This window comes from Artemia sp. Qi Xiang Cuo, chromosome 4 (assembly GCF_049724085.1).
Source record: "Artemia sp. Qi Xiang Cuo chromosome 4, ASM4972408v1, whole genome shotgun sequence".
In the NCBI taxonomy this organism is placed as follows: domain Eukaryota; kingdom Metazoa; phylum Arthropoda; class Branchiopoda; order Anostraca; family Artemiidae; genus Artemia; species Artemia sp. Qi Xiang Cuo.
The window spans coordinates 36039246-36065710 of NC_142797.1; the positions used below are offsets into that span (position 1 = coordinate 36039246).

Here is a 26465-nt window from a genome sequence, read left to right on the forward strand (position 1 = left end):
ATAGTTCTTAAAAAAAAAATCATTCTTACGAAATACAAATTTTTTTTAGACAAACCCAAAATAGTACTAACAGAATAAAAAATAGTTGTTGCAAATTCAAAATACTTGTTATAAAACAAAATGATTTCTAACGACATAAAAAATAGTTCTTACAGAATATGAAAAGTTCAAACGAAATCTAAATTTTTCTTAAGAAACAGAAATAATTCTTAAAAAATATAAAAAGTTATAAAAAATCCAAAATAGATCTTACAAAACAAAAATTATTCATAGTAAATACAAAAAATACTTTACACAAATCCACAATAGTTCTAACAGAATAAAAAATACTTGGTACAAAATACCAAATACTTGCTCCAAGACACTAAATTTCTAACAACGTCCCAGAACAGGGTGTCTCAAAAAAAATGTACTCATACTTAGAATAACGAGAAATCCTTTATTTATTAACATACAGTGAAATGAAATAGCTTCGAATATAGAAGACAAATGTGATTAAGGAATTATGTTCGCAAATGTTCGAATTGATGGCCATTATTGTCCAGGCAACGCAGATAAAGCGCACCAAGGGATTCGCAAACATCACGAAACAGGTCATTAGGAATATTGCGACATTGTCTTTCAATTTCCATTTTCAAAGCTTCATTTGTTCTTGGTTTGGTGCGATAAACTTCGTCTTTGAGATATCCTCACAGAAAGAAGTCCAAGGGCGTGAGGTCCACCATCTTGCTGAAAGTAAATTTCGCCGTTATCACCAGACATCTCAGGAATCTGTGGACCAACAAACTCCTGAAGCAAGTTAAGGTAGCTCTCATCAGTAACCGCTCCATTAATAAAAAATGGCCCTATGATGCCCAGTGCAGATATCCCACACCACACTGTTACTCCTGGCAAGTAGAAATGGTGTTTAAGTGTTACATGAGGATTTACAGGATCCCAGTACGTGCAATTATGGGGATTAATGGTGCCATTTAATTTAAAGGTTGCCTCATCGCTCCAAACAATTTTGTGTGGAAACCCTGCACATTTCGCCAGGTACCATTCACAGAATTCAACTCGCCGGTCAGGATCGTCTTCGTTTAGGGCATGAATTGGTGTTAGAATGTAGCATTTCCAGTGCAGACGCTTGAACAGCGTCCTTAATCACATTAATGAATCACGTCTTAATGAACATGATTCCTAATCATATTTGTCTTCTATATTCGAAGCTATTCCATTTTGCTTTATATTCATAAACAAAGAATTTCTCGTTATTCTAAGTGTGAGTACATTTTTTTTTTAAACACCCTGTAATTATTATAGCATACAAAAATTCAAACATATTCCAAAAATAATTCTAACAAATCAGAAACAATTCTTGCGAAATACAAAAAGTTGTAAGAAAATCGAAAATAGTTCTTAAACAAAAAAGACTATTCATAAAAATAGAAAAAATCCTTTACACTAATTCAAAATAGTCCTCATAGAATTAAGAATGGCTTCTTAAAAATATGAAATATATGTCAAACATCACGAAAATTCAAACCACACTGAAAGAAGTTCTTACAGAATACAAAATGTTCAAGCAAAACCTGAAAATAATTCTTAAAAACAAAAATTATTCTTACAAAATGCAACAATATTTTCGATAAATCCAAAATAGTACTAACAGAATAAAAAATAGTTGTTTCAAAATTCGAAATACATGTTACAAAACAAAAAGATTTCTAACAACATCAAAAATAGTTCTTACAGAATATAAAAAGTTCAAACAAAATCTAAATTGTTCTTACGAAACCGAAATAATTCTTAAAAAATTAAAAAATTTCTAAGAAATCCAAAATATTTCTTACAAAACAATAAATTATTCTTAAAAAAGACAAAAATACTTACCACAAATACAAAATAGTTCTAACAGAATAAAAACTACTTGTCGATTAAAATATTCAAATCAAGAAAATATAAAATTAAAGATGAAAAGATAATGAAATAGATCAAATATTTTGCTAAAACTAAGGAGTGATGTTAAAACTTAACTGTCATCTAAAATGCAAAGAGGGGTTGCTCTCTTTTTAGAAGGTAATCTCTGTATGTTTTAAAAGTTTTAATTTTACAGGGGGAAATATATAAAACCATTTCAAAATGACCCCCCCAGCTATAATAAACTAGGTACTGTCAATGACCAGCCATAGATTGCTACGGGGACAGCTGCATAATAAATTCTGGAACTGATGTAAATTGGAACTGGTTTGGTGGAATCGGAACGGTGGTATCAGGGAGCAGAAGTGGCGCAACCGAAACTAGGAGGACCAGAATCACTGAAACTGGGATTGGGACTGGAACCTGGGTTGGTGCCAGCAGATTCAGAACTGGAATCACTTTAAGTGGAGCCAAAAGCGGGGGAGTGGATTCGGGTATCATTTTATTACAAAAAATATTTTAAAATACCGTGGGGAGTGTAACATGATTGGTTGTAAAAACACTAAGCAATGGACTTAACAGCAAATAACATGGGAATTCCTATACATGCAAGCAAATAACAAGGGAAGTCCTATACAAGCAAGCAAATAACTTGGGAATGCCTATACATGCAAGCAAATAACAAGGGAATTCCTATACACGCAAGCAAATAACATGGGAATTCCTATACACCCAAGCAAATAACATAGGAATTCCTATACATGCAAGCAAATACCATGGGAATTCCTTTACATGCACACAAATAACATGGGAATTCCTATACATGCAAGCAAATAACAAGGGAATTCCTATGCATGCAAGCAAATAACATTGGAATTCCTATACACTCTATATTCTATATTTTGTATTACTATACATTCAAGCAAATATCATGTGAATTCCTATACACGCAAGCAAATAACATGGGAATTCCTATGCATGCAAGCAAATAACAAGGGAATATCTATAACTGCAAGCAAATAACATGGGAATTCCTATACACGCAAGTAAATAACATAACCATTTCTTTTATTCAAATCCCAACCGCAAATCAAGTTATCGTATATTGAACAACCTCTGATTGGCTCATAAAAAATGCCCACGTCAAACGATACATTCATTGTGCAATTCTTATCAAAAACAAAAAAGCTTTATACCCCTTTTTTCCAATGAGAGTTAGCTTTAGCAACGACACGCTCCTAACAAACTATTCTTGACTAAAGGCAATTGTCCAAAAAATCAATCACATTAGGACCGGTATTGCGTACTCGTTCCTCTTTGAAAGATGTATTGACCTCTAGATTAGAATTACCTACCAGAAAACCGGAAGGTCATTGTAATATGCAAATGACCCTGGTAACCCAATTACTTGAAAACCTACACACATATCTATGCCTCAGGCGTATAGTTGAAACCTTTATACGACTTACTACTCATAGTTCCCAATAACAAATACTATACGTATATATTTGGCAAATTTTATAGCTTTAAGACCTTTCCATAAGGGCTCTAAGGAGAATGTGTTACCTTCAAAGGTATATTTGTTGGGTTTTTCAACTATGCTGAACAAAATGGCTATCTCAAAATTTTGATCAGACGAAATTGGAAAAAAGGGGCGTTGGAGGGGGTCTAGTTGCCCTCCAGCATTTTTGGTCACTTAAAAAGGGCACTATAAATTTTAATTTCCGTTTGAATGAGCCCTCTCTTGATGTTCTAGCACCACTGGGTTGGTACGATTACCCCTGATAAGAAAAACAAATAAAAATAAGCACGCATCCGTGATCTTCCTTCTGACAAGCAATACAAATTTGCACATTTTTGCACAAATTTGCACATTGTACATGAGCTTGAAACCTATGTAAAAGGGTTCTTCTGATACGCTGAATCTGATGGTGTGATTTTATTAAGATTCTTTCACGTGTAGGGGGTGTTTACCCCCTTTGAAAAATCAGGTAAATTTTCTCGGGTTCGTAGCCTTTGATGAGTAATACTAAGCTTAATGACATTTATATATTTCGAATCAGCATTATAAGCCCATTCTTTTCATATATTTATTGACATCAAAATTCCATTTTATAAGAGTTTCGATTACTATTGAGCTGTATCGCTTGTTTTTGTATTGTTTTTTTTTTTTACGTATACGTTATTACGTAAATGAGGGAGTTCTCCCACTGGTCAATACCTCGCTCTTTACGCTAAAGTTTGAATTTTGTTCGAATCAAAAATCCCTGAATCACTAAGGCCATTTAATTAGAATAGATAGCTCTTTTGAAAGTACTAAAAAAAAAGCTTTAGCGTAAAGAGCGAGGTATTGACTAAGGGGCGGACCCCCTCATATACGTAACAATTTCTGTTAGTTTTAAGTTTTAATGTTGCTCCTTACTTTCAGTTGAAAAATATAATTTTTTTTTTTTATTTAATTTGTAATCGTTTTTTAAATAATGCAGGAAAATCCGGCGCCCCCTTCAGTAGTAGTAACCGTACAATTACTTGAAACCCTACCCGCAAACTTACGCCTGAGGCAGCGGGTATGCGTGTAGGTTTTCAACGAATTGGGGTTACCAGGGTCATTAGCATAGAGGTATCATTTCTATAGAAGGTATAGTAATTTAAAATATCATGTGGAATTTGCTTGAAGGTATGAACTTTGCGTACGTGCCCATACCAAACAGGTTGGTTATAATCTGTTCTGCTTCAAGTTTTTTCTGGCACAATTAACTGAATTTCTATTTCATGATAAACAGGTTTTTTTTTTTAGGTTAAATCCGTGTCGGAAAAACCGGTGTATCTTTTTTAGAAGCTATATTCAACTTTCATATTTGATTCTCAATCAGTTTTGAAATTAGTAAGAGAATTGAATTCAAAGAGAATAGTTTTTATTTGCAAGGATATTAGTAGAGGAAAAAAAATGAGGGATGCATTTACATTATTGGAGATTAATGATGGAGCTAACAACAGTGATGTAATTACTTCTTTAGTTTACGAGATTTGCGAATTTTTTGCGAAGAGGTATTAGCGTAAAAGTATTGCGATGGTTAAGAATGCCTCACGGGGTAATTAAAGAATGGGGTGCTTACATCAGATACTTAATAGATTTGACGATTACAAGAGACATTGCTAGAGTCAAATATATTTGGTGTTGGTGATATTATGACCCTCCAAGTCCCCTGACGAAAGGGCTGCACAGTGTATCGGTATCGGACGTATTATTTTTGGGCGTATTGCTATCGCATGTATCTATACAGATTTTTAGTATCTCGTATAAAAGATATTACTCATATCTACGTTCTTCCTATAAATTCAACCATCAGTAACTTCTATTTTAAATTTTACAGGCTTAAATTCCAATCTGCTTAAACTCGTAAAAAAAAGCCAGTCCTGGATATAGCCTAAGCTATCTATATTTTAAATACGATGCATAAAAAATAACACAATTTGGTCTGTTTGATATTTATTCAGAATATTAATGAGGGTGCCGTTCCCCCCTCCCCAAAACCAAAGCTCACGTAGGATAAAATAAAAAAAAATGTTATGTCTTTTTCAATTATGAACGTCACGATTTTAAAACTTATAGGCTTAAATTTCAATCTGCTTAAACTCATAAAAAATAACGCCAGTCGTATATGGAGCCTAAGTTATCTATATTTTAAATACGTTGCATAAAAAAATAAAACAATTTTGACTATTAGTTCCATTTGATATTAATTTTAAATACGATGAATAAAAAATCACAACTTTGACTATTAGCTCCGTTTGATATTTATTCAGAATATTAATGGGGAGACCATTCCCCATCCCCAAAACCACAGCTGACTTAGTATAAAAATTTATTATTTATTTTTAAATTATAAAAATCACTATTTTAAAAATTATTTTATTAAATTTCAATCTGCTTAAAGTCGTAAAAAAACGACAGTCCTGGATAGAGCCTAAGCTATCAATATTTTAAATACGATGCATAAAAAACACAATTTTGAATATTAGGTCCATTTGATATTTATTCAGAGTATTAATGGGGGGCTATGTTACCCAACCCCAGAACCCCACCAAAAACAGGATAAAAGAAAAAAAAAATTTTATTTCTTTTTCAATTATGAACATCACTATTTTAAAAATTATAGGATTAAATTTCAATCTGATTAACCTCATAAAAAAGAACGCCAGTCGTATATGGAGCCTAGGCTATCTATATTTTAAATACGTTGCATAAAAAATAACAGAATTTTGACTATTAGGTCCATTTGATATTAATTTTAAATACGATACATAAAAAATAACACAATTTATACTATTAGGTCAGTAAGATATTTATTCAGAATATTAATGGGGGCGCCATTCCCTCCGACCCCACAACCAAAGCTCGCTATTAATAAAATAAAAAATTGAATATATTTTTAAATTATGAACTTCACTATTTTAAAACTTATAGGATTAAATTTCAATCTGATTAAACTCTTAAAAAACAACGACAGTCCTAGATGGATCCTAAGCTGTTTATATTTTAAATACGATGTATAAAAATAACACGGTTTTTAATATTAGTTCTGTTTGTTTTTTTTTCATACTATTAAAGGGGGGGCCGGTCCCCCCCCCCCAAACCCACAGCTCACCCAGGATAAAAGAAAAAAATTGTTTGTCTTTTTCAATTATGAACGTCACGATTTTAAAACTTATTTGCTTAAATTTAAATATTCTTAAACTCGTAAAAAAGAACATCAGTCTTAGATGGAGACTCAGCTATCTATATTTTAAATACGATGCATAAAAAAAGTAAAAAAATTTTGACTATTATACCCGTTTGATATTAATTTTAAATACGATGCATAAAAAAATAACACAATTTTGACTATTAGGTCCTTTTGATATCTTTTCAGAATATTAATATTCCTCACCCCCTCCGCAATACTAAAACCCATCCCAACACATTAAATATATTGTGCATATTTAAAGGAGACGCATTGCTCGTTAATCAATTTTTACTCTTAAATATGATATATTTCTGCAAGCTAGTTAAGAACCGTCTTAGCCAAAATACCCTATACCTGAACAGCTGTCAAAAAAGCGTTTGAATTATGTGTTAGATATGTGGTCCGCTTTCAATCAGAAACTCAATATGATAATATATTTAAAATTAGCTATACGATAATTTGAACTTCGCTTTCAATCAGAAACTCAATATGATAAGATAGATAAAAGTAGTTATACTAAAATTTGAACTTAACGTGAAAGGCGAGGTGTTCAGGAGTAGGGAACCCCCCTCATATACGTAATAATTTTGGTTCATTTTAAGTTTTTAGTGTTTCTCCTTACTTTCAGTGGAATTTTTTTTTGAATATTTCTAATACACTAAAACATAGAGCGCTACAAAAATCATAATCAACTTTAGAGGTAAAATTTATCTTTAAATGTGGGTTTATTATTTAATTACTAAATTTTTCTTCTTTTTTTTTAAGGTGTAAGTGGTTTCATGCAATTACTCTCCCCCTGAAAAACGACCGAGATGGAACGATACCACATCGATGCAAGCTACCAAAATACATGGTGAAAATATCCCTTTACACATTGACAACGATTCGAGTGAAACAAGAAAACAGTTAAGGGAAGTTCTAAAAACACAGAAAAAGGACAAACATACCCTTCTGTATAATGGTAGAGATGTGAGACGCTTTAGTCTATTAAATCACGCAATGAAATACCCTGTGATATCCTTATACCCCGTGATATCGAAGATGATCTAAGAGACGAGAAAAAGTGGTTATTTAAGAGACAACATAAGAGGTTATTCAATAGAATGGATATGCCAGTGATCTATTAAATGACATTGAGAATAAGAAGGAGATCCCTTAAGATCACCAAGGAAATTAAAGATAGTGTGTTATAGATTTCAGAAATAAAGTTTCATATATTTATTATTATTATTTTCTTAGGCTTAAGGGTCGAGGTTTGAGAATTTTAAGAGACTATTTTCCTTATTTTAATATATTTATTCAGATGACTACTGACTCAATACGGGATACAACCTTATAACCAAATTCAATATTTGTTATCTACCAGAAACTTCATGGAAAATAAGCATCTCAACATTAACTTTTTTACAGATTGATCATTTTCAGACTGAAAAGATCAAAATATATAAAAACTTTTTCTATCTTCTACGGAAAAATTTAGAATAGAAATTTAAAGTTCTTTATGTGTTGATGAACTAAAAAACTGATGTGGAAGATTTTTATTTTTCTCTTGATAAGCTATATTTGAAATAAAAGTTATTTAATAAATGTCTTAATTTAGTGAAATGTTCATTATCATATAATAAATATTACTATCTTATACGAAAAATTTTTATCACTAAATAATATTTTTAAATATCTGTGAGAAAATCTGATCTGACGTGAAAAATTTTTATTTTATCTGGGAAAAAATTGAATTTATCTGTAAGTTATTTATTTTTTAATTGATAAAATTCAGAAGAGAACTTGAACTTTTCTTCACCTCGTTGAGAAAATTAGAAATTAAATGAAGCTTTTTATCTTCCTGGAAAATATTCACATTCATAGTATAACTTTTCTTATCTTCTACACTAAAATTTAGAACATTACTTTAAAGTTGTTTATCTCTTTCGGAAAAATTACAGAATTAAAGAGGAGCTCCATATCTTCATAGTGAAATATTCATGATCAATGTGTAACTTTTTATATCTTCTACAAAAAATTTGGATGAAAGCTTTAAATTTATGTCTTTGGGGAAAAATCTGAATTGAAGTGTAACCTTTTTATATTATTTGTAAAAATATAATTGATCAATAACTAATTTCTTTTTTTTATTGAGAAAACTCAGAAGAGAAGTTAAAATTTTCTTCACTTCATTGATAAAATTTAAAATTTAAGTACAACTTTGTCTTTAGGGAAAATATTCACACTGGAGTTTTTTATCTTCATTGAAAATATTAACGATCAAAGTATAACTTTTTCTTGCAAAATACAAAATACTTGTTACAAAACCAAAAGATTTCTAACAATATTAAAAATAGTTCTTACAGAATATAAAAGTTCAAACAAAATCCAAAGCAGTTCTTACAAAACAGAAATAATTCTTAAAAAATACAAAAAGTTTTAAGAAATCCAAAATAGTTCTTACAAAACAAAAATTATTCGTAATAAATACAAAAATACTTTACACAAATCCACAATAGCTCTAATAGAATATAAAATACTTGGTGCAAAATACCAAATACTTGCTTCAAGACACTAAATTTCTAACAACATCCCAAATAGTTATTATAGCATACAAAAAATTCAAACTTATTCCAAAAATAATTCTTACAAAGCAGAAACAATTCTTGAAAAATACAAAAAGTTGTAAGAAAATCGAAAATAGTTCTTAAACAACAAAAACTATTCTTAAAAATAGAAAAAATCCTTTACACAAATCCAAAATATTTTTATAAGAATTAAAAATAGCTTCTGCAAAATATGAAATACTTGTCACAAAGCACTAAAAGTCTAACAACACAGAAAGTACTTCTTACATAATACGAGAAGTTCAAACAAACCCCAAAAATATTTCTTAAAAAACAAAAATCATTCTTACGAAATACAAAAATATTTTAGACAAATCTAAAATAGTACTAACAGAATAAAAAATATTTGTTGCAAAACTTGAAATACTTGTTACAAAACAAAAATATTTCTTAAAACATCAAAAATAGTTCTTACATAATATAAAAAGTTCAAACAAAATCAAAATTGTTCTTACTAAACATAAAAAATTCTTAAAAAATGTAAAAAGTTATAATAAATCCAAAATAGTTATTACAAAAAAAAAATTATTATTAGTAAATAAAAAAATAATTTACACAAATCCAAATGATTTATAACAGAATAAAAAAAATACTTTGTTCAAAATACAAAATTCTTTCTTAAATACACTTAATTTCTAAAAAAAAATCAACATTATTTATAACAGAATAAAAAAAATAATTGCACAACAATATAAAATACTTGATTCAAGACACAAAATTTCTAACAACACACCACATAGTTATTATATAATACAAAAAAATTCAAACATATTCAAAAAATAATTCTTACAAAGCAGAAACAATTCTTGCAAAATACAAAAAGTTGTAAGAAAATCAAAAATAGTTCTTAAACAACAAAAAATATTCTTAAAAATATAAAAAATCCTTTACACAAATCCAAAAGAGTTCTAACAGAGTTAAGAATATCTTCTGCAAAATATGAAATACATGTCACAAAGCACGGAAATTCTAACAACACCGAAAGTAGTTCTTACAGGATAAAAAAAGTTCAAACAAAATCCGAAAATAGTTATTAAAAAAAAAAAATTATTCTTACGAAATACAAAAATATTTTAGACAAATCCAAAATAGTACTAACAGAATAAAAAATAGTTGTTGGAAAATTCGAAATACTTGTTACAAAACAAAAAGATTTGTATGCCTTTCCTTGGCACCTTTCCAACCGAGCGGTGACTCCCCACTGGGTCCTACATATTGCAAGAAAGTGAGCAATACGAAAACTCCACGTTTTCAACCAGACTTGTTTCTTAGGTACCATTCGGGAGAGATATGTAAAGTCTACATAGCTTTATTTCATTTTTTTAAGGTTCATTTAGACCAGGTTACGTGCGCGCCCGTAACCTGGTCTCAATGAACCTTAAAAAATGAAATAAAGCTATGTCGTCTTTACATATCTCTCCCGATTGGTCCCTAAGAAACCAGTCTGGTTGAAAACGTGGAGTTTTCGTACTGCTCACTTTCTTGCAATGTGTAGGAACCAGTGGGAGTCCCGCTCATTTGGAAGGTGCCAGAAAGGCATACAAATCTTTTTGTTTTGTAACAAGTATTTCGAATTTTGCAACAACTATTTTTATTCTGTTAGTACTATTTTGGATTTGTCTAAAATATTTTTGTATTTCGTAAGAATAATTTTTGTTTTTAAGAACTATTTTCGGATTTTGTTTGAACTTTTGTATCCTGTAGAACTACTTTCGGTGTTGTTAGAATTTCCGTGCTTTTGTGACATGTATTTCATATTTTGCAGAAGATATTCTTAACTCTGTTAGAACTATTTTGGATTTGTGTAAAGGATTTTTCTATTTTTAAGAATAGTTTTTGTTGTTTAAGAACTATTTTGATTTTCTTACAACTTTTGTATTTTGCAAGAATTGTTTCTGCTTTGTAAATTATTTTTGGAATATGTTTGAATTTTTTTTGTATGCTATAATAACTATTTGGGATGTTGTTAGAAATTTAGTGTCTTGAAGCAAGTATTTTGTATTTTTCAGCAAGTATTTTTTTTATTATGTTAGAAATAATGTGGATTTGTTTTTAGATATTAATTTTCTTGAAGCAAGTATTTGTTATTTTTAACAAAGTATTTTTTTTATTATGTTAGAACTAATGTGGATTTGTGTAAAGTATTTTTGTATTTACTATGAATAATTTTTGTTTTGTAAGAACTATTTTGGATTTCTTAGAACTTTTATATTTTTAAGAATTATTTATGTTTCGTAAGAACAATTTTGATTTTGTTTGAACTTTTATATTCTGTAAGAACTATTTTTGATGTTTTAAGAAATATTTTTGTTTTGTAACAAGTATTTCAAGTTTTGCAACAACTATTTTTATTCTGTTAGTACTATTTTGGATTTGTCTAAAATATTTTTGTATTTCGTAAGAATGATTTTTGTTTTTTAAGAACTATTTTGGGATTTGTTTGAACTTCTTGTATTCTGTAGAAGTACTTTCAGTGTTGTTAGAATTTTCATGCTTTGTGACAAGTATTTCATATTTTGCAGAAACTATTTTTAATTCTGTTAAAACTATTTTGGATTTGTGTAAAGGATTTTTCTATTTTTAAGAATAGTTTTTGTTGTTTAAGAACTATTTTCGATTTTCTTACAACTTTTGTATTTTGCAAGAATTGTTTCTGCTTTGTAGAATTATTTTTGGAATAAGTTTGAATTTTTGTATGCTATAATAACTATTTGGGATGTTGTTAGAAATTTAGTGTCTTGAAGCAAGTATTTGGTATTTTGCACCAAGTATTTTATATTCTGTTAGAACTATTGTGGATTTGTGTAAAGTATTTTTGTATTTATTACGAATAATTTTTGTTTTGTAAGAACTATTTTGGATTTCTTAAAACTTTTTTATTTTTTAAGAATTATTTCTGTTTTGTAAGAACTGCTTTGGATTTTGTTTGAACTTTTATATTCTGTAAGAACTATTTTTAATGTTGTTAGAAATATTTTGTTTTTGTAACAAGTATTTTGTATTTTGCAAGAAAAAGTTATACTTTGATCGTGAATATTTTCAATGAAGATAAAAAACTCCAGTGTGAATATTTTCCCGAAAGACAAAGTTGTACTTCAATTTTAAATTTTCTCAAGGAAGTGAAGAAAGTTTAACTTCTCTTCTGAATTTTCTCAATAAAAAAGAAATTAGTTATTGATCAATTCTATTTTTCCAAATAATATAAAAAGGTTCCATTTCAATTCAGATTTTTCCCCAAAGACATAAATTTAAAGTTTCCATCCAAATTTTTCGTAGAAGATATAAAAAGTTACACCTTGATCATGAATATTTCACTATGAAGATAAGGAGCTCCACTTTAATTCTGTAATTTTTCTGAAAGACATAAACAAATTTAAAGTAATGTTCTAAATTTTAGTGTAGAAGATACGAAAAGTTATACTATGAATGTGAATATTTTCCAGTAAGATAAAAAGATTCATTTAATTTCTAATTTTCTAAACGAGGTGAAGAAAAGTTCAAGTTCTCTTCTGAATTTTCTCAATGAAAAAAGAAATAACTTACAGATCAATTCAATTTTTTCCCAGAGAAACTAAAAATTTTTCATTTAATTTAAGATTTTCTCAAAGAGATAGAAAAATTTAAATTAGTGATACAAATTTTTCGTAGAAGATAGAAAAAGTTATTCTGTGATCATGATAATTTAAATCAATTCCGAATTTTATTAAAGAACTTACATTTCAATTCTAATTTCTCCAGAGAAAAATAAAAATCTTCCACATCAGTTTTTAAGTTCATCAACACATAAAGAAATTTAAAGTTCTATTCTAAATTTTTCCGTAGAATATAGAAAAAGTTTTTATATCTTTTGATCTTTTCAGTCTGAAAATGATCAAGCGGTAAAAAGTTAATGTTGAGCTGTTCATTTTCCATGAAGTTTCTGGTAGATAACAAATATTGAATTTGGTTATCAGGTTGTATCCCATATTGAGTCAGTAGTCATATTAATAAATATATTAAAATAGGGAAAATAGTCTCTTAAAATTCTCAAGCCTCGACCCTTAAGCCTAAGAAAATAATAATAATAAATATATGAAACTTTATTTCTCAAATCCGTAACACAATGTCTTTAATTTCATTGGTGATATTAAGGGATCTCCTTCTTATTCTCAATGTCCTTTAATAGATCACTGGCATATCCATTCTATTGAATATCCTCTTATGTTGTCTCTTAAATAACCACTTTTCTCGTCTCTTAGATCATCTTCGATATCACGGGGTATAACGATATCACAGAGTATTTCATTGCGTGATTTAATAGACTAAAGCGTCTCACATCTCTACCATTATACAGAAGGGTATGTTTGTCCTTTTCTGTGTTTTTAGAAGTGCCCTTAACTGTTTTCTTGTTTCACTCGAGATCGTTGTCAATGTGTAAAGGGATATTTTCACCATGTATTTTGGTAGCTGCATCGATGTGGTATCGTTCCATCTCGGTCGTTTTTCAGGGAGAAGTAATTGCATGAATCCACTTCCTCCTTAAAAAAAAAGAAGAAAAATTTAGTAAGAAATAATAACCCCTCTTTTACAGATAAATTGTCCCTCTAAAGTTGATTCTGATGTTTGTAGCGCTCTATATTTTAGTGTATTAGAAATATTCAAAAAAATTTCCACTGAAAGTAGGAGAAACACTAAAAACTTAAAATGAACCAAAATTATTACGTATATGAGGGGGGTTCCCTCCTCCTCAACACCTCGCCTTTCACGCTAAGTTCAAATTTTCGTATAACTACTTTTAACTATCTTATCATATTGAGTTTCTGATTGAAAGCGAAGTTCAAATTTTCGTATAACTACTTTTAACTATCTTATCATATTGTGTTTCTGATTGAAAGCGGACCACATATCTAACACATAATTCAAACGCTTTTTGACAACTGTTCAGGTATAGAGTATTTTAGCTAAAACAGTTCTTAACTAGCTTGCAGAAATATATCATATTTAAGACTAAAAATTGATTAACAAGCAATGCATCTCCTTTAAATATGCACAATATATTTAATGTGTTGGGATGGGTTTTAGTATTGCGGAGGAGTGAAGAATATTAATATTCTGAAAAGATATCAAAAGGACCTAATAGTCAAAATTGTGTTATTTTTATGCATCGTATTTAAAATTAATATCAAACAGGTCTAATAGTCAAAATTGTGTTACTTTTTTATGCATCGTATTTAAAATATAGATAGCTTAGGCTCCATCTAAGACTGGTGTTCTTTTTACGAGTTTAAGCAGATTGAAATTTAAGCCAATAAGTTTTAAAATCATGACGTTCATAATTGAAAAAGACATACAATTTTTCTTTTATCCTGTGTGAGCTTTGGTTTTGGGGGAGGGAACGGTCCCCCTTTAATATTCTGAATAAAAAACAAACAGAACTAATAGTCAAAACCGTGTTATTTTTATACATCGTATTTAAAATATAAATAGCTTAGGCTCCATCTAGGACTGTCGTTTTTTTACGACTTTAAGCAGATTGAAATTTAAGCCTATAAGTTTTAAAATCGTGACGTTCATAATTGAAAAAGATATGCAATTTTTTCTTTTATTCATCGCGAGCTTTGGTTTTGGGGTAGGAGGGAATGGCGCCCCATTAATATTCTGAATAAATATCTTACTGACCTAATAGTATAAATTGTGTTATTTTTTATGCATCGTATTTAAAATTAATATCAAATGGACCTAATAGTCAAAATTCTGTTATTTTTATGCAACGTATTTAAAATATAGATAGCCTAGGCTCCATATACGACTGGCGTTCTTTTTTATGAGTTTAAGCAGATTGAAATTTAAGCCTATAAGTTTTAAAATCGTGACGTTCATAATTGAAAAAGACATAACATTTTTTTTTCTTTTATCCTGTGTGAGCTTTGGTTCTGGGGAGGGGGAACAGCGCCCCCATTAATACTCTGAATAAATATCAAACGGACCTAATAGTCAAAATTGTGTTTTTTATGAATCGTATTTAAAATATTTATAGCTTAGGCTCTATCTAGGACTGTCGTTTTTAAGAATTTTAGAATATTTAAATTTAATAATATAATTTTTAAAATCTGTTTTAAGTGCTTTTACAAATAACTACTAAATTTTTATCATATGTCATCTGGTTATTTTTTTGGTTTTGATGGCCCCCCCATAATAATTCTTTCTAATATCAAATAGTAGATAATATTAAAAATTGTGTTTTTTTTAGGCTTATGATTTTACATTAATCTAAAATTTACCTAATAGTCAAAATTGTGTTATTTTTGTATGCATCGTATTTAAAATATAGATAACTTAGGCTCCATATAGGACTGGCGTTCTTTTTTAAGAGGTTAAGCAGATTGAAATTTAAGCCTATAAGTTTTAAAATCGTGACGTTCATAATTGAAAAAGACATAACAATTTTATTTTCTTTTATCCTACGTGAGCTTTGGTTTTGGGGAGGGGGGAACGGCACCCTCATTAATATTCTGAATAAATATCAAACAGACCAAATTGTGTTATTTTTTATGCATCGTATTTAAAATATAGATAGCTTAGGCTATATCCAGGACTGGCTTTTTTTTACGAGTTTAAGCAGATTGGAATTTAAGCCTGTAAAATTTAAAATCGAAGTTGCTGATGGTTGAATTTATAGGAAGAACGTAGATATGAGTAATATCTTTTATACGAGCTACTAAAAATCTGTATAGATACCTGCGATAGCAATACGCCCAAAAATAATACGTCCGATACAGATACACTGTGCAGCCCTTTCGTCAGGGGACTTGGAGGGTCATAATATCACCAACACCAAATAAATTTGACTCTAGCAATGTCTCTTGTAATCGTCAAATCTATTAAGTATCTGATGTAAGCACCCCATTCTTTAATTACCCCGTGAGGCATTCTTAACCATCGCAATACTTTTACGCTAATACCTCTTCGCAAAAAAAATTCGCAAATCTCGTAAACTAAAGAAGTAATTACATCACTGTTGTTAGCTCCATCATTAATCTCCAATAATGTAAATGCACCACTCATTTTTTTCCTCTACTAATATCCTTGCAAATAAAAACTATTCTCTTTGAATTCAATTCTCTTACTAATTTCAAAACTGATTGAGAATCAAATATGAAAGTTGAATATAGCTTCTAAAAAAGATCCACCGGTTTTTCCAACACGGATGTAACCTAAAAAAAAAACTTGTTTATCATGAAATAGAAATTCAGTTAATTGTGCCAGAAAAAACTTGAAGCAGAACAGATTATAACCAACCTGTTTGGTATGGGCACGTACGCAAAGTACATACCTTCAAGCAAATTCCATATGATATTTCAAATTACTATAGCTTCTATAGAAATGATACCTCTGTGCTAATGACCCTGGTAACCCCAATTCGTTGAAAACCTACACACCTACCCGATGCCTCAGGCGTAGGTTTGCGGGTAGGATTTCAAGTAATTGTACGGTTACTACTCCCTTCATAGAAATGTCCCTTCCCCAAATGAAAAATCCTTCATTGAAAGATCCTCCCACTTGAACTCCTCCACTGAACCCCCCCCCCACTCCCACCCATAAGAAAAAAACCATCTTGAAAACGTCTCTATACTTCCCAATAACCAATACTACATGTAAACAATGGGCAAAGTTCATAAGTTGCAGCCCTTCCCCCGGGAGCTGTGAGGGATTAAGTCATCCTCAAAGACATATTTATTAGATTTTCGCCTATGCTGAACAAAATGGCTGTCTCAAAATTTTGATTGGGTGACTTCGGGAAAAAAATAAGCGTGGGAGGGGGCCTTGTTGCCCTTCAATTTTTTTGGTCACTTAAAAAGGGCACTAGAACTTTTAATTTCCGTTTGAATGAGCCCTCTCACAATATTCTAGGACTACTAGATCGATACAATCACCCCTGGGGAAAAAAACAACAAACAAACAGAGAAATAAACACGCACCCATGATCTTTCTTCTGGCAAAAATACAAAATTCCATATTTTTTGCAGATAGGAGCTTGAAATATCTACAGTAGGGTTTTCTGTTACGCTGAATCTGATGGTTTGATTTTCATTAAGATTCTGTCACTTTTAAGGGGTGTTTCAACCTTTTTTCGAAAATAAGGCTTATTTTTTCTGGCTCGTAACTTCTGTTGGGTAAGACTACACTTAATAAAACTTATATATTTTAGATCAGTATAAAAATCCGATTCTTTTGATGTATCTACTGGTATCAAAATTCCGTTTTTTAGAGTTTTGGTTACTATTGAGCCGGGTTGCTCCTTACTTACAGTTCGTTACCACGAACTGTTTGATTTACAGAAATCGATTTTCATAGGCAGCGCGTTAGCGCTGCCTAAGTAAAGAACGATGTGGGCACAAAGTGTTTTTTTTTCTCCATCCGGGCACTTCGTATCGGAGGAGTTGTCGTAGAAACTTCGAAAAGGGGTTCATTCGATTGGAACTTGAAGTGGCTAGTGCCCTTTTTAATAGTCGAAATTGATTGGAGGGCCACTATCCCCCCCCCCGCGCCCATCATTCCCCCAAACACATTCAATCAAAATTTTCCATTTTGTTCAGTGTAGTTGATTTCCAGATAGAAAATATGTTTTTGAGGAGGACACTCCCCCACAACCCTCGGGGCAAGTGTTTTAAGTTATGCCCTGAGGGCATATAAGAACGATGGTGGCACAATGTATCATTTTTTTTCCTATAGAACAGGTCACTTCATATGGAAGGGGTCGTCGTAGAAACATCAAAAGGGGCTCATTCAATTGCAAATTGAGAGTTCTAGTGCCCTTTTTAATAGTTGAAGGCGATTGGAGGGCAACTAGCCCCCCACGCCAATCATTCCCCCAAACACATCCAATCAAAATGTTGAGATAGCCATTTTGTTCAGCGTAGTTGATTTCCAGATCCAAAACAGGCTTTTGAGGAGGACACTCCTCCAAAATCCTCAGGGCAAGGGTTTTAATTTCTGCCCTGGGGGCATATAAGGTTTTTATAGATGGCGTTGTCGAAGAAACTTCAAAATTGGTTCAGTAGAATGGAAACTCATAGGGCTAGTGCTCTTTTCGATTGTCGAAAGTGAGTGGAGGGCAACTAGCCTCCCCAAACCAATCCGTCCCCCCAAAACATACAATTAAACTTTTGAGATAGCCATTTTGTTCAGCGTAGTTGATTTTTAGATAGAAAATATGTTTTCGAGGAGGACACTTCTCCACAACCCTAGGGGCTGGCTGGCGCCACAAAAAGGGCTGGTGCCCTTTTTAATAGTCGAAAGTGATTGGAGGGAAATTAAGTGCAAATTTTGTTCTGGCCTTGGGAAGGCATATGGGTTTTGCGCCCAACTTATGTTAATTTCTGCTCATTTTGAGTTTGACTCGGTTAATTATTGTAATTTCTGTTCGTTTTGGCTTTCATTTATTTATCGATGCTGATTTGTGGTAGTTTCAGACTAGGTAGATTATTTGATTTTATTTTTGCTCATTTTTGTTTAATGGAGTTCTTTACTTTTCTTTGAACAATTTATTTTGTAGAAAAAGTTTTTTTTTATTAATCTTATAAATCGCTACTAGTTTTTAAGTGCTTTGTCACCAGAACGTAAAAAAAAAGCCGTAAAAGCCGACTTTGTCAGGGTGGCTAATGAAATTCTTAAATAGGTATAAATTTAGGAACTATCAAAAAAAGCAAAAAGGAAGAACTTCAGTCTTTGGATCTAACGACTGTGCACCATCTTACGAAGATATATGCTTAAAACAAACTCTCCAACTTCTATTAAAAAAGGACTGCTCATAATTTTTGGGCCTTTTAACTATGAAACTGTTTGTGTTTCGTTGTATATTATGAAGTATCCTCTGTCGGATTAATGGGAAAGAATACAATTTCGAATTAATTTGAAAGTTTTGGCCTCAGGAGGCTTGGTGCTGCGGTGAGTTGTTACTAGTAGTAGCAGCTAGTAATTCAATTTCAAAGGTATATACCCGGAAGAATTGTGTTACCTTCGTCCAAAATGAAATTGTAAAACTAGAAACGAATCTTATTGCATCACTCTACTGAATTCTGATCAGACTGGATGGCCTAAAGTTTGCTTCTATTTACAATCAAAATTATAGTATTTATTTGCTTATATTATTACTTTTATATATGATATATATATTTCTTAAAATTAACTAGCTTGCCAGCGTCCTTGCGTCGTCAGTGCCCCCGAAGAGAAAAAAGCCGAAGAAGAAGACATACTTCATTCTAAGCCATGGTACGCGTATACAGTAATACCCATTCAGGTATGCATGTTTGCGTTTTAATTTAATATTATTCCTTTCTGATTCAAAAACTCTTTTTGTAATCAAGTATTTTTAGTGTTTTTGAAAAATAGGAAAGTAAATAACGATTTTAGCTCCTAAAAACAGCAATAAATTTTAAATCATAAAGCTTTCAGATATTTGAAAAATAAATTCTATAATATGAATAAACTAAAACAACAGGGATCATTGAGTTATTGTATTGATTTTCCTTAATTTCGGAACTGCTAAACTTTGGACTAATCAACTACTTTAGTGAATGCCAAATAATATTTGTAAAATGTTTTAAGTAATTAGTTTTTACTTTGAAGTCTGAGATTGGTATACGAGTATTAGCCTCCGATTTGCAATCGACAGCTTCAGAAACCCTTGAATACGAACTTTGGTGCAAATAAGAGACTATTTGTAGGATATTAACTCAGTATGTTTAGATTTCAATCTTCCATGCTGTAGGTGGCCTCAAATTTGTAACCAGTAAGTTCAGCAAGTCTTAAATACCGGTTTTGGTGGACATTAGCACAATTTGCGAGATATGCACTTAGTTCTGTTTATTTAGGACAGTTATACTGTGATCCCAATCAAAGTGTTCTGAAACGGAGTTTTTACACAAATCACCAAAAAGGAACGAGGACTGAGCACACACACTGTTGACCAAATGGGATCAGGGACAGGGCAAAAGCAAAACTAATAAAGAAAAAGCGAATATAAAAGAACTCATATTAAAATTCAATCGTTAAAACTAAAATATTTTTAAAACAGCCCTAGCATCATTACTTCAAGGAAGTTCAACAAGGACTGGTGTGCCTGGGTGGGAAATAAGAACGACTATCCTAGTTATGCGTGTCAGAAGCTCTCACCCTAACAGACCTGGACGATAGAGGGGTCCTTAGTAATTGTCATCATAACGTTTACTAGAAGCTGCTATCCGATTTTGACGAAACTTAGAGAAAAATAAGGGCTGATGTTCTGGCTATGCTTTTTGAGCGTTGGGACTAGAATACACCATTTTAGGGCAGCACCTAGGAGTTATTCTAGGAAATAATTGTTTTTTGTTTAATTCTTAACAGAAATTATTAACACAAAAGAATTTTTTTATCGCACTTATGTTGTTTCGAGTATGGACCTACGCGACTTTAGTAGTGGAGAAATAGTCTCAAATTTCATGTCATCAGGATATATATCTTAATGGATTCAACCGGAAGCAATGAAAAAAGATAATAAGCTAATTGTCTTAATTTTGCCTTTCTGAAGTTTACTCCTAATTTGATTTCCATGTTGGGAGGGAGTGTTTCTATCCTTAACACCAAACATCTACCAGATTGGGCTACCAGATACAAATAAAATATTATGTAAACTAGGAACTATTACTTTACTTGTTATAATTAAAGTCCGGTGGTAAGTCTTTGTCTTTTGGCAATAAGGAAGGGGGGAGTAGAGGTGACCCTAAAGCTCCGACGCGACACCCCTGCTGCCACCTATAACTTTTTTGCACCCCAAATATGGGCATAGCCTCCCTAGAGAGAACACGTGGTTAATGGGGTCAATGACCTCTTTCTCCAGGTCTGTTTTTGGCATGCTCTCAGCGAATGTTATGATCCAGGAATAGTATTTGTTGTTGTTTCCGAGGCAAATGTCAAGGTCAATGTTGTTGTTGTTGTTGTAAGTGCACGCTCTCAGCGAATGTTATGATCCAGAAATAGTATTTGTTGTTGTTGCTCGAGCCAAATTCTATGAGTTTCCCGGAAACAGTTAGATCACGTGTTTCCCTTCTCAGCCAATCAGCGAGTCGGAAATATTAGAAAAAGAGGATTGCAGGTTGGGTTAGTTTAGATTTTTAATGTTTAATTTTATTTTAGAGTTTTAGTTTAGATTTTTAGTTTAAATTTCTAGTTAGTTTAGTAGTTTAGTTTAGTTTTAGTTTAGTTTATATTTTTAGTTTAGTTCTAGTTTAGTTTTAGTTTAGTGTTATAATTTATATTTTGTTTAGTTTTAGTTCAGTTTTAGTTTAACGTTTTTAGCTAGAGTTTAGTTTTAGTTTAGTAGTTAAGTTTAGTTTTAGTTTAACGTTTAGTTTTATTTTAGAGTTTTAGCTAGATTTTCAGTTTAATTTAGTTTTGTTTTAGGTTAGTGTTCAGTTTTAGTTTAGAATTTTAGTTAGTTTAAAAGTTTAGATTTTAGTTAGTTTAGTAGTTTAGATTTTTAGTTTATTCTAAGTTTATTTATTACCTTTATTTCTAGTTTAGTCTTAGCTAGTTTAGTTTTAGTTTAGAGTTTTAGTTTAGCTAGAGTTTTACTAAAGAGTTTTAGTTAGAGTTTTAATTTAGTAGCTTAGCTTAATAGTTTAGATTTTTAGTTTGGTTCTAGTTTAGCTAGAGTTTTACTAAAGAGTTTTAGTTAGAGTTTTAATTTAGTAGCTTAGTTTAGTTTTAGTTTTAGTTTAGATCTTAGTTAGTTTAGTAGTTTAGATTTTTAGTTTAGTAGTTTAGATTTTTAGTTTATTTTCAGTTTATTTATTACCTTTATTTATAGTTTAGTCTTAGCTAGTTTAGTTTTAGTTTATAGTTTTAGTTTAGCTAGAGTTTTACTAAAGAGTTTTAGTTAGAGTTTTAATTTAGCAGTTTAGTATAGTTTTAGTTTCAGTTTAGTTTAGATCTTAGTTAGTTTAGTAGTTTAGATTTTTAGTTTAGTAGTTTAGATTTTTAGTTTATTTTAAGTTTATTTCTTACCTTTATTTCTAGTTTAGTCTTAGCTAGTTTAGTTTTAGTTAGAGTTTTAATTTAGCAGTTTATTTTAGTTTTAGTTTAGTTTAGTTTATATATTATTTAGTTTAGTAGTTTATTTTTTTAAGTTTAGTAGTTGATATCTTTTAGTTTAGTAGTTGAGATTTTAGTAAGTTTTTTGTTTGGAGTTTTACTTAGTTTAGTAGTTAAGAGTTTTAGTTAGAGTTATAGTTTAGATTTTTAGTTAGTTTTGGTTTAGTTTAGTCTAGATTTTTAGTTTATTATTTTAGTTTAGTTTTAGTTTAGTTTTATTTTAGTCTATATTTTTAGTTTGATTTCTAGTCTACTTTAGTTTTTTAGTTAAGCTACAGTTTGCGTTTTAAATATGAGTTTTAGTTAGAGTTAAGTTTAGATTTTCAGTTTAGTTTAGTTTTATTTTAGTGTTTAGTTTTCTTTTAGATTTTAGTTTAGTTTTAGATTAGAGTTTTAGTTTAGCTACAGTTTGCTAAAGACTTTTAGTTAGAGTTTTAATTTAGTAGCTTAGTTTGGTTTTAGTTTAGTTTTAGATTAGAGTTTTAGTTTAGCTACAGTTTTCTAAAGAGTTTTAGTTAGAGTTATAGTTCGGTTTTAGTTTATTTTATATTTATATTAGTGTTTATTTTTATTTTATATTTTTATTTAGTTTACTTTAGTTTTAGATTAGTGTTTAGTTTTAGTTAGAGTTATACTTTAGTAGTTTAGAGATTAGAATTTATTTCTAGTTTAGTTTTAGTTAGTTTAGTTTTAGTTTAGTCTAGATTTTTAATTTGAGTTTTAGTTTACTTTTAGTTAAGAGTTTTCGTTTTACATATGAATTTTAGTTAGAGTTATTGTTTAAATTTTTAGTTTAGTTTAGTTTTAGATTAGTGTTTAGTTTTAGTTTAGATTTTTAGTTAGTTTTGGTGTAGTTTAGTCTAGATTTTTAGTTTATTATTTTAGTTTATTTTTAGTTTAGTTTTAGTTTAGTCTAGATTTTTAGTTTGAGTTTTAGTTTACTTTTAGTTTTTTAGTTAAGAGTTTTCGTTTTACATATGAGTTTTAGTTAGAGTTATAGTTTAGATTTTTAGTTTAGTTTAGTTTTAGATTAGTGTTTAGTTTTATTTTAGAGTTTTAGTTAGTTTAGTAGTTTAGATTTTAGTTAGTTTAGTAGTTTAGAGTTTTAGTTAGTTTAGTAGTTTAGTTTTCGTTGGAGTTTTACTTAGTTTAGTAGTTAAGAGTTTTAGTTAGAGTTATAGTTTAGATTTTTAGTTAGTTTTGGTTTAGTTATCTAGTTTAGATTTTTAGTTTCTTATTTTAATTTAGCAGTTTAGTTTAGTTTTAGTTTATTTTAAGTTTATTCATTACCTTTATTTTTAGTTTAGTTTTAGTTTAGTTTTAGATTAGAGTTTTAATTTAGCTACAGTTTGCTAAAGAGTTTTAGTTAGAGTTTTAATTTAGTAGCTTAGTTTGGTTTTAGTTTAGTTTTAGATTAGAGTTTTAGTTTAGCTACAGTTTGCTAAAGAGTTTTAGTTAGAGTTATAGTTCGGTTTTAGTTTAGTTTAGTTTTATATTAGTGTTTAGTTTTAGTTTAGAGTTTTATTTAGTTTACTTTAGTTTTAGATTAGTGTTTAGTTTTAGTTAGAGTTATACTTTAGTAGTTTAGAGATTAGAATTTATTTCTAGTTTAGTTTTAGTTAGTTTAGTTTTAGTTTAGTCTAGATTTTTAATTTGAGTTTTAGTTTACTTTTAGTTTTTTTAGTTAAGAGTTTTCGTTTTACATATGAGTTTTAGTTAGAGTTATTGTTTAGATTTTTAGTTTAGTTTAGTATTAGATTAGTGTTTAGTTTCAGTTTAGAGTTTTAGTTAGTTTAGTTTAGTTTTAGATTAGTGTTTACTTTTAGTTATAGTTATAGTGTAGTAGTTTAGAGATTAGAATTTATTTATATTTTATTTTTAGTAAGTTTAGTTTTAGTTTAGTCTAGATTTTTAGTTTGAGTTTTAGTTTACTTTTAGTTTTTTAGTTAAGAGTTTTTGTTTTACATATGAGTTTTAGTTAGAGTTATAGTTTAGATTTTTAGTTTAGTTTAGTTTTAGTTTAGTTTTAGTTTATTTTAAGTTTATTCATTACCTTTATTTTTAGTTTAGTTTTAGTTTAGTTTTAGATTAGAGTTTTAATTTAGCTACAGTTTGCTAAAGAGTTTTAGTTAGAGTTTTAATTTATTAGCTTAGTTTGGTTTTAGTTTAGTTTTAGATTAGAGTTTTAGTTTAGCTACAGTTTGCTAAAGAGTTTTAGTTAGAGTTATAGTTCGGTTTTAGTTTAGTTTAGATTTAGATTAGTGTTTAGTTTTCGTTTAGAGTTTTAGTTAGTTTAGTTTAGTTTTAGATTAGTGTTTAGTTTTGGTTAGAGTTATAGTTTAGTAGTTTAGAGATTATAATTTATTTCTAGTTTAGTTTTAGTTAGTTTAGTTTTAGTTTAGTCTAGATTTTTAATTTGAGTTTTAGTTTACTTTTAGTTATTTTAGTTAAGAGTTTTCGTTTTACATATGAGTTTTAGTTAGAGTTATTGTTTAAATTTTTAGTTTAGTTTAGTTTTAGATTAGTGTTTAGTTTTAGTTTAGAGTTTTAGTTAGTTTAGTTTAGTTTTAGATTAGTGTTTAGTTTTAGTTAGAGTTATAGTTTAGTAGTTTAGAGATTAGAATTTATTTTTAGTTTAGTTAGTTTAGTTTTAGTTTAGTCTAGATTTTTAGTTTTAGTTTTAGTTTACTTTTAGTTTTTTAGTTAAGAGTTTTTGTTTTACATATGAGTTTTAGTTAGAGTTATAGTTTAGATTTTTAGTTTAGTTTACTTTTAGTTTTTTAGTTAAGAGTTTTTGTTTTACATATGAGTTTTAGTTAGAGTTATAGTTTAGATTTTTAGTTTAGTTTAGTTTTAGATTAGTGTTTAGTTTTAGTTAGAGTTATACTTTAGTAGTTTAGAGATTAGAATTTATTTCTAGTTTAGTTTTAGTTAGTTTAGTTTTAGTTTAGTCTATATTTTTAATTAAGAGTTTTAGTTTACTTTTAGTTTTTTAGTTAAGAGTTTTCGTTTTACATATGAGCTTTAGTTAGAGTTATAGTTTAGATTTTTAGTTTAGTTTAGTTTTAGATTAGTGTTTAGTTTTAGTTCAGAGTTTTAGTTAGTTTAGTTTAGTTTTAGATTAGTGTTTAGTTTTAGTTAGAGTTATAGTTTAGTAGTTTAGAGATTAGAATTTATTTTTAGTTTAGTTAGTTTAGTTTTAGTTTAGTCTAGATTTTTAGTTAAGAGTTTTAGTTTACTTTTAGTTTTTTTAGTTAAGAGTTTTCGTTTTACATATGAGTTTTAGTTAGAGTTATAGTTTAGATTTTTAGTTTAGTTTAGATTTAGATTTGTGTTTAGTTTTAGTTTAGAGTTTTAGTTGGTTTAGTTTAGTTTTAGATTGGTGTTTAGTTTTAGTTAGAGTTATAGTTTAGTAGTTTAGAGATTAAAATTTATTTTTAGTTTAGTTAGTTTAGTTTTAGTTTAGTCTGGATTTTTAGTTTGAGTTTTAGTTTACTTTTAGTTTTTAGTTAAGAGTATTCGTTTTAGATATGAGTTTTAGTTAGAGTTATAATTTAGCAGCTTAGTTCAGTTTAGTTTTAGATTAGTGTTTAGTTTTAGTTTAGAGTTTATATATATATATATATATATATATATATATATATATATATATATATATATATATATATATATATATATATATATATATATATATATATATATATATATATATATATATATATATATATATATATATATATATATATATATATATATATATATATATATATATATATATATATATATATATATATATATATATATATATATATAAACTCTAAACTAAAACTAAACACTAATCTAAAACTAAACTGAACTAAGCTGCTAAATTATAACTCTAACTAAAACTCATATGTAAAACGAAAACTCTTAACTAAAAACTAAAAGTAAACTAAAACTCAAACTATAAATCCAGACTAAACTAAAACTAAACTAACTAAACTAAAAATAAATTTTAATCTCTAAACTACTAAACTATAACTCTAACCAAAACTAAACACCAAACTAAAACTAAACTAAACCAACTAAAACTCTAAACGAAAACTAAACACTAATCTAAATCTAAACTAAACTAAAAATC

At 29.2% G+C, this 26465-nt stretch overlaps 1 protein-coding gene across 1 annotated transcript in view; it reads left to right on the forward strand.

Moving 5' to 3' along the window:
* The window catches only part of LOC148953059 (putative sodium/potassium/calcium exchanger CG1090), a 138668-nt gene that overhangs the window by 47008 nt on the left and 65195 nt on the right, over positions 1-26465 (forward strand). The window contains exon 4 of the mRNA XM_089088273.1: positions 19408-19514. Within this exon, the coding sequence (XP_088944399.1) occupies positions 19408-19514 (107 nt within the window). The remainder of the gene's footprint in view (positions 1-19407; positions 19515-26465) is intronic.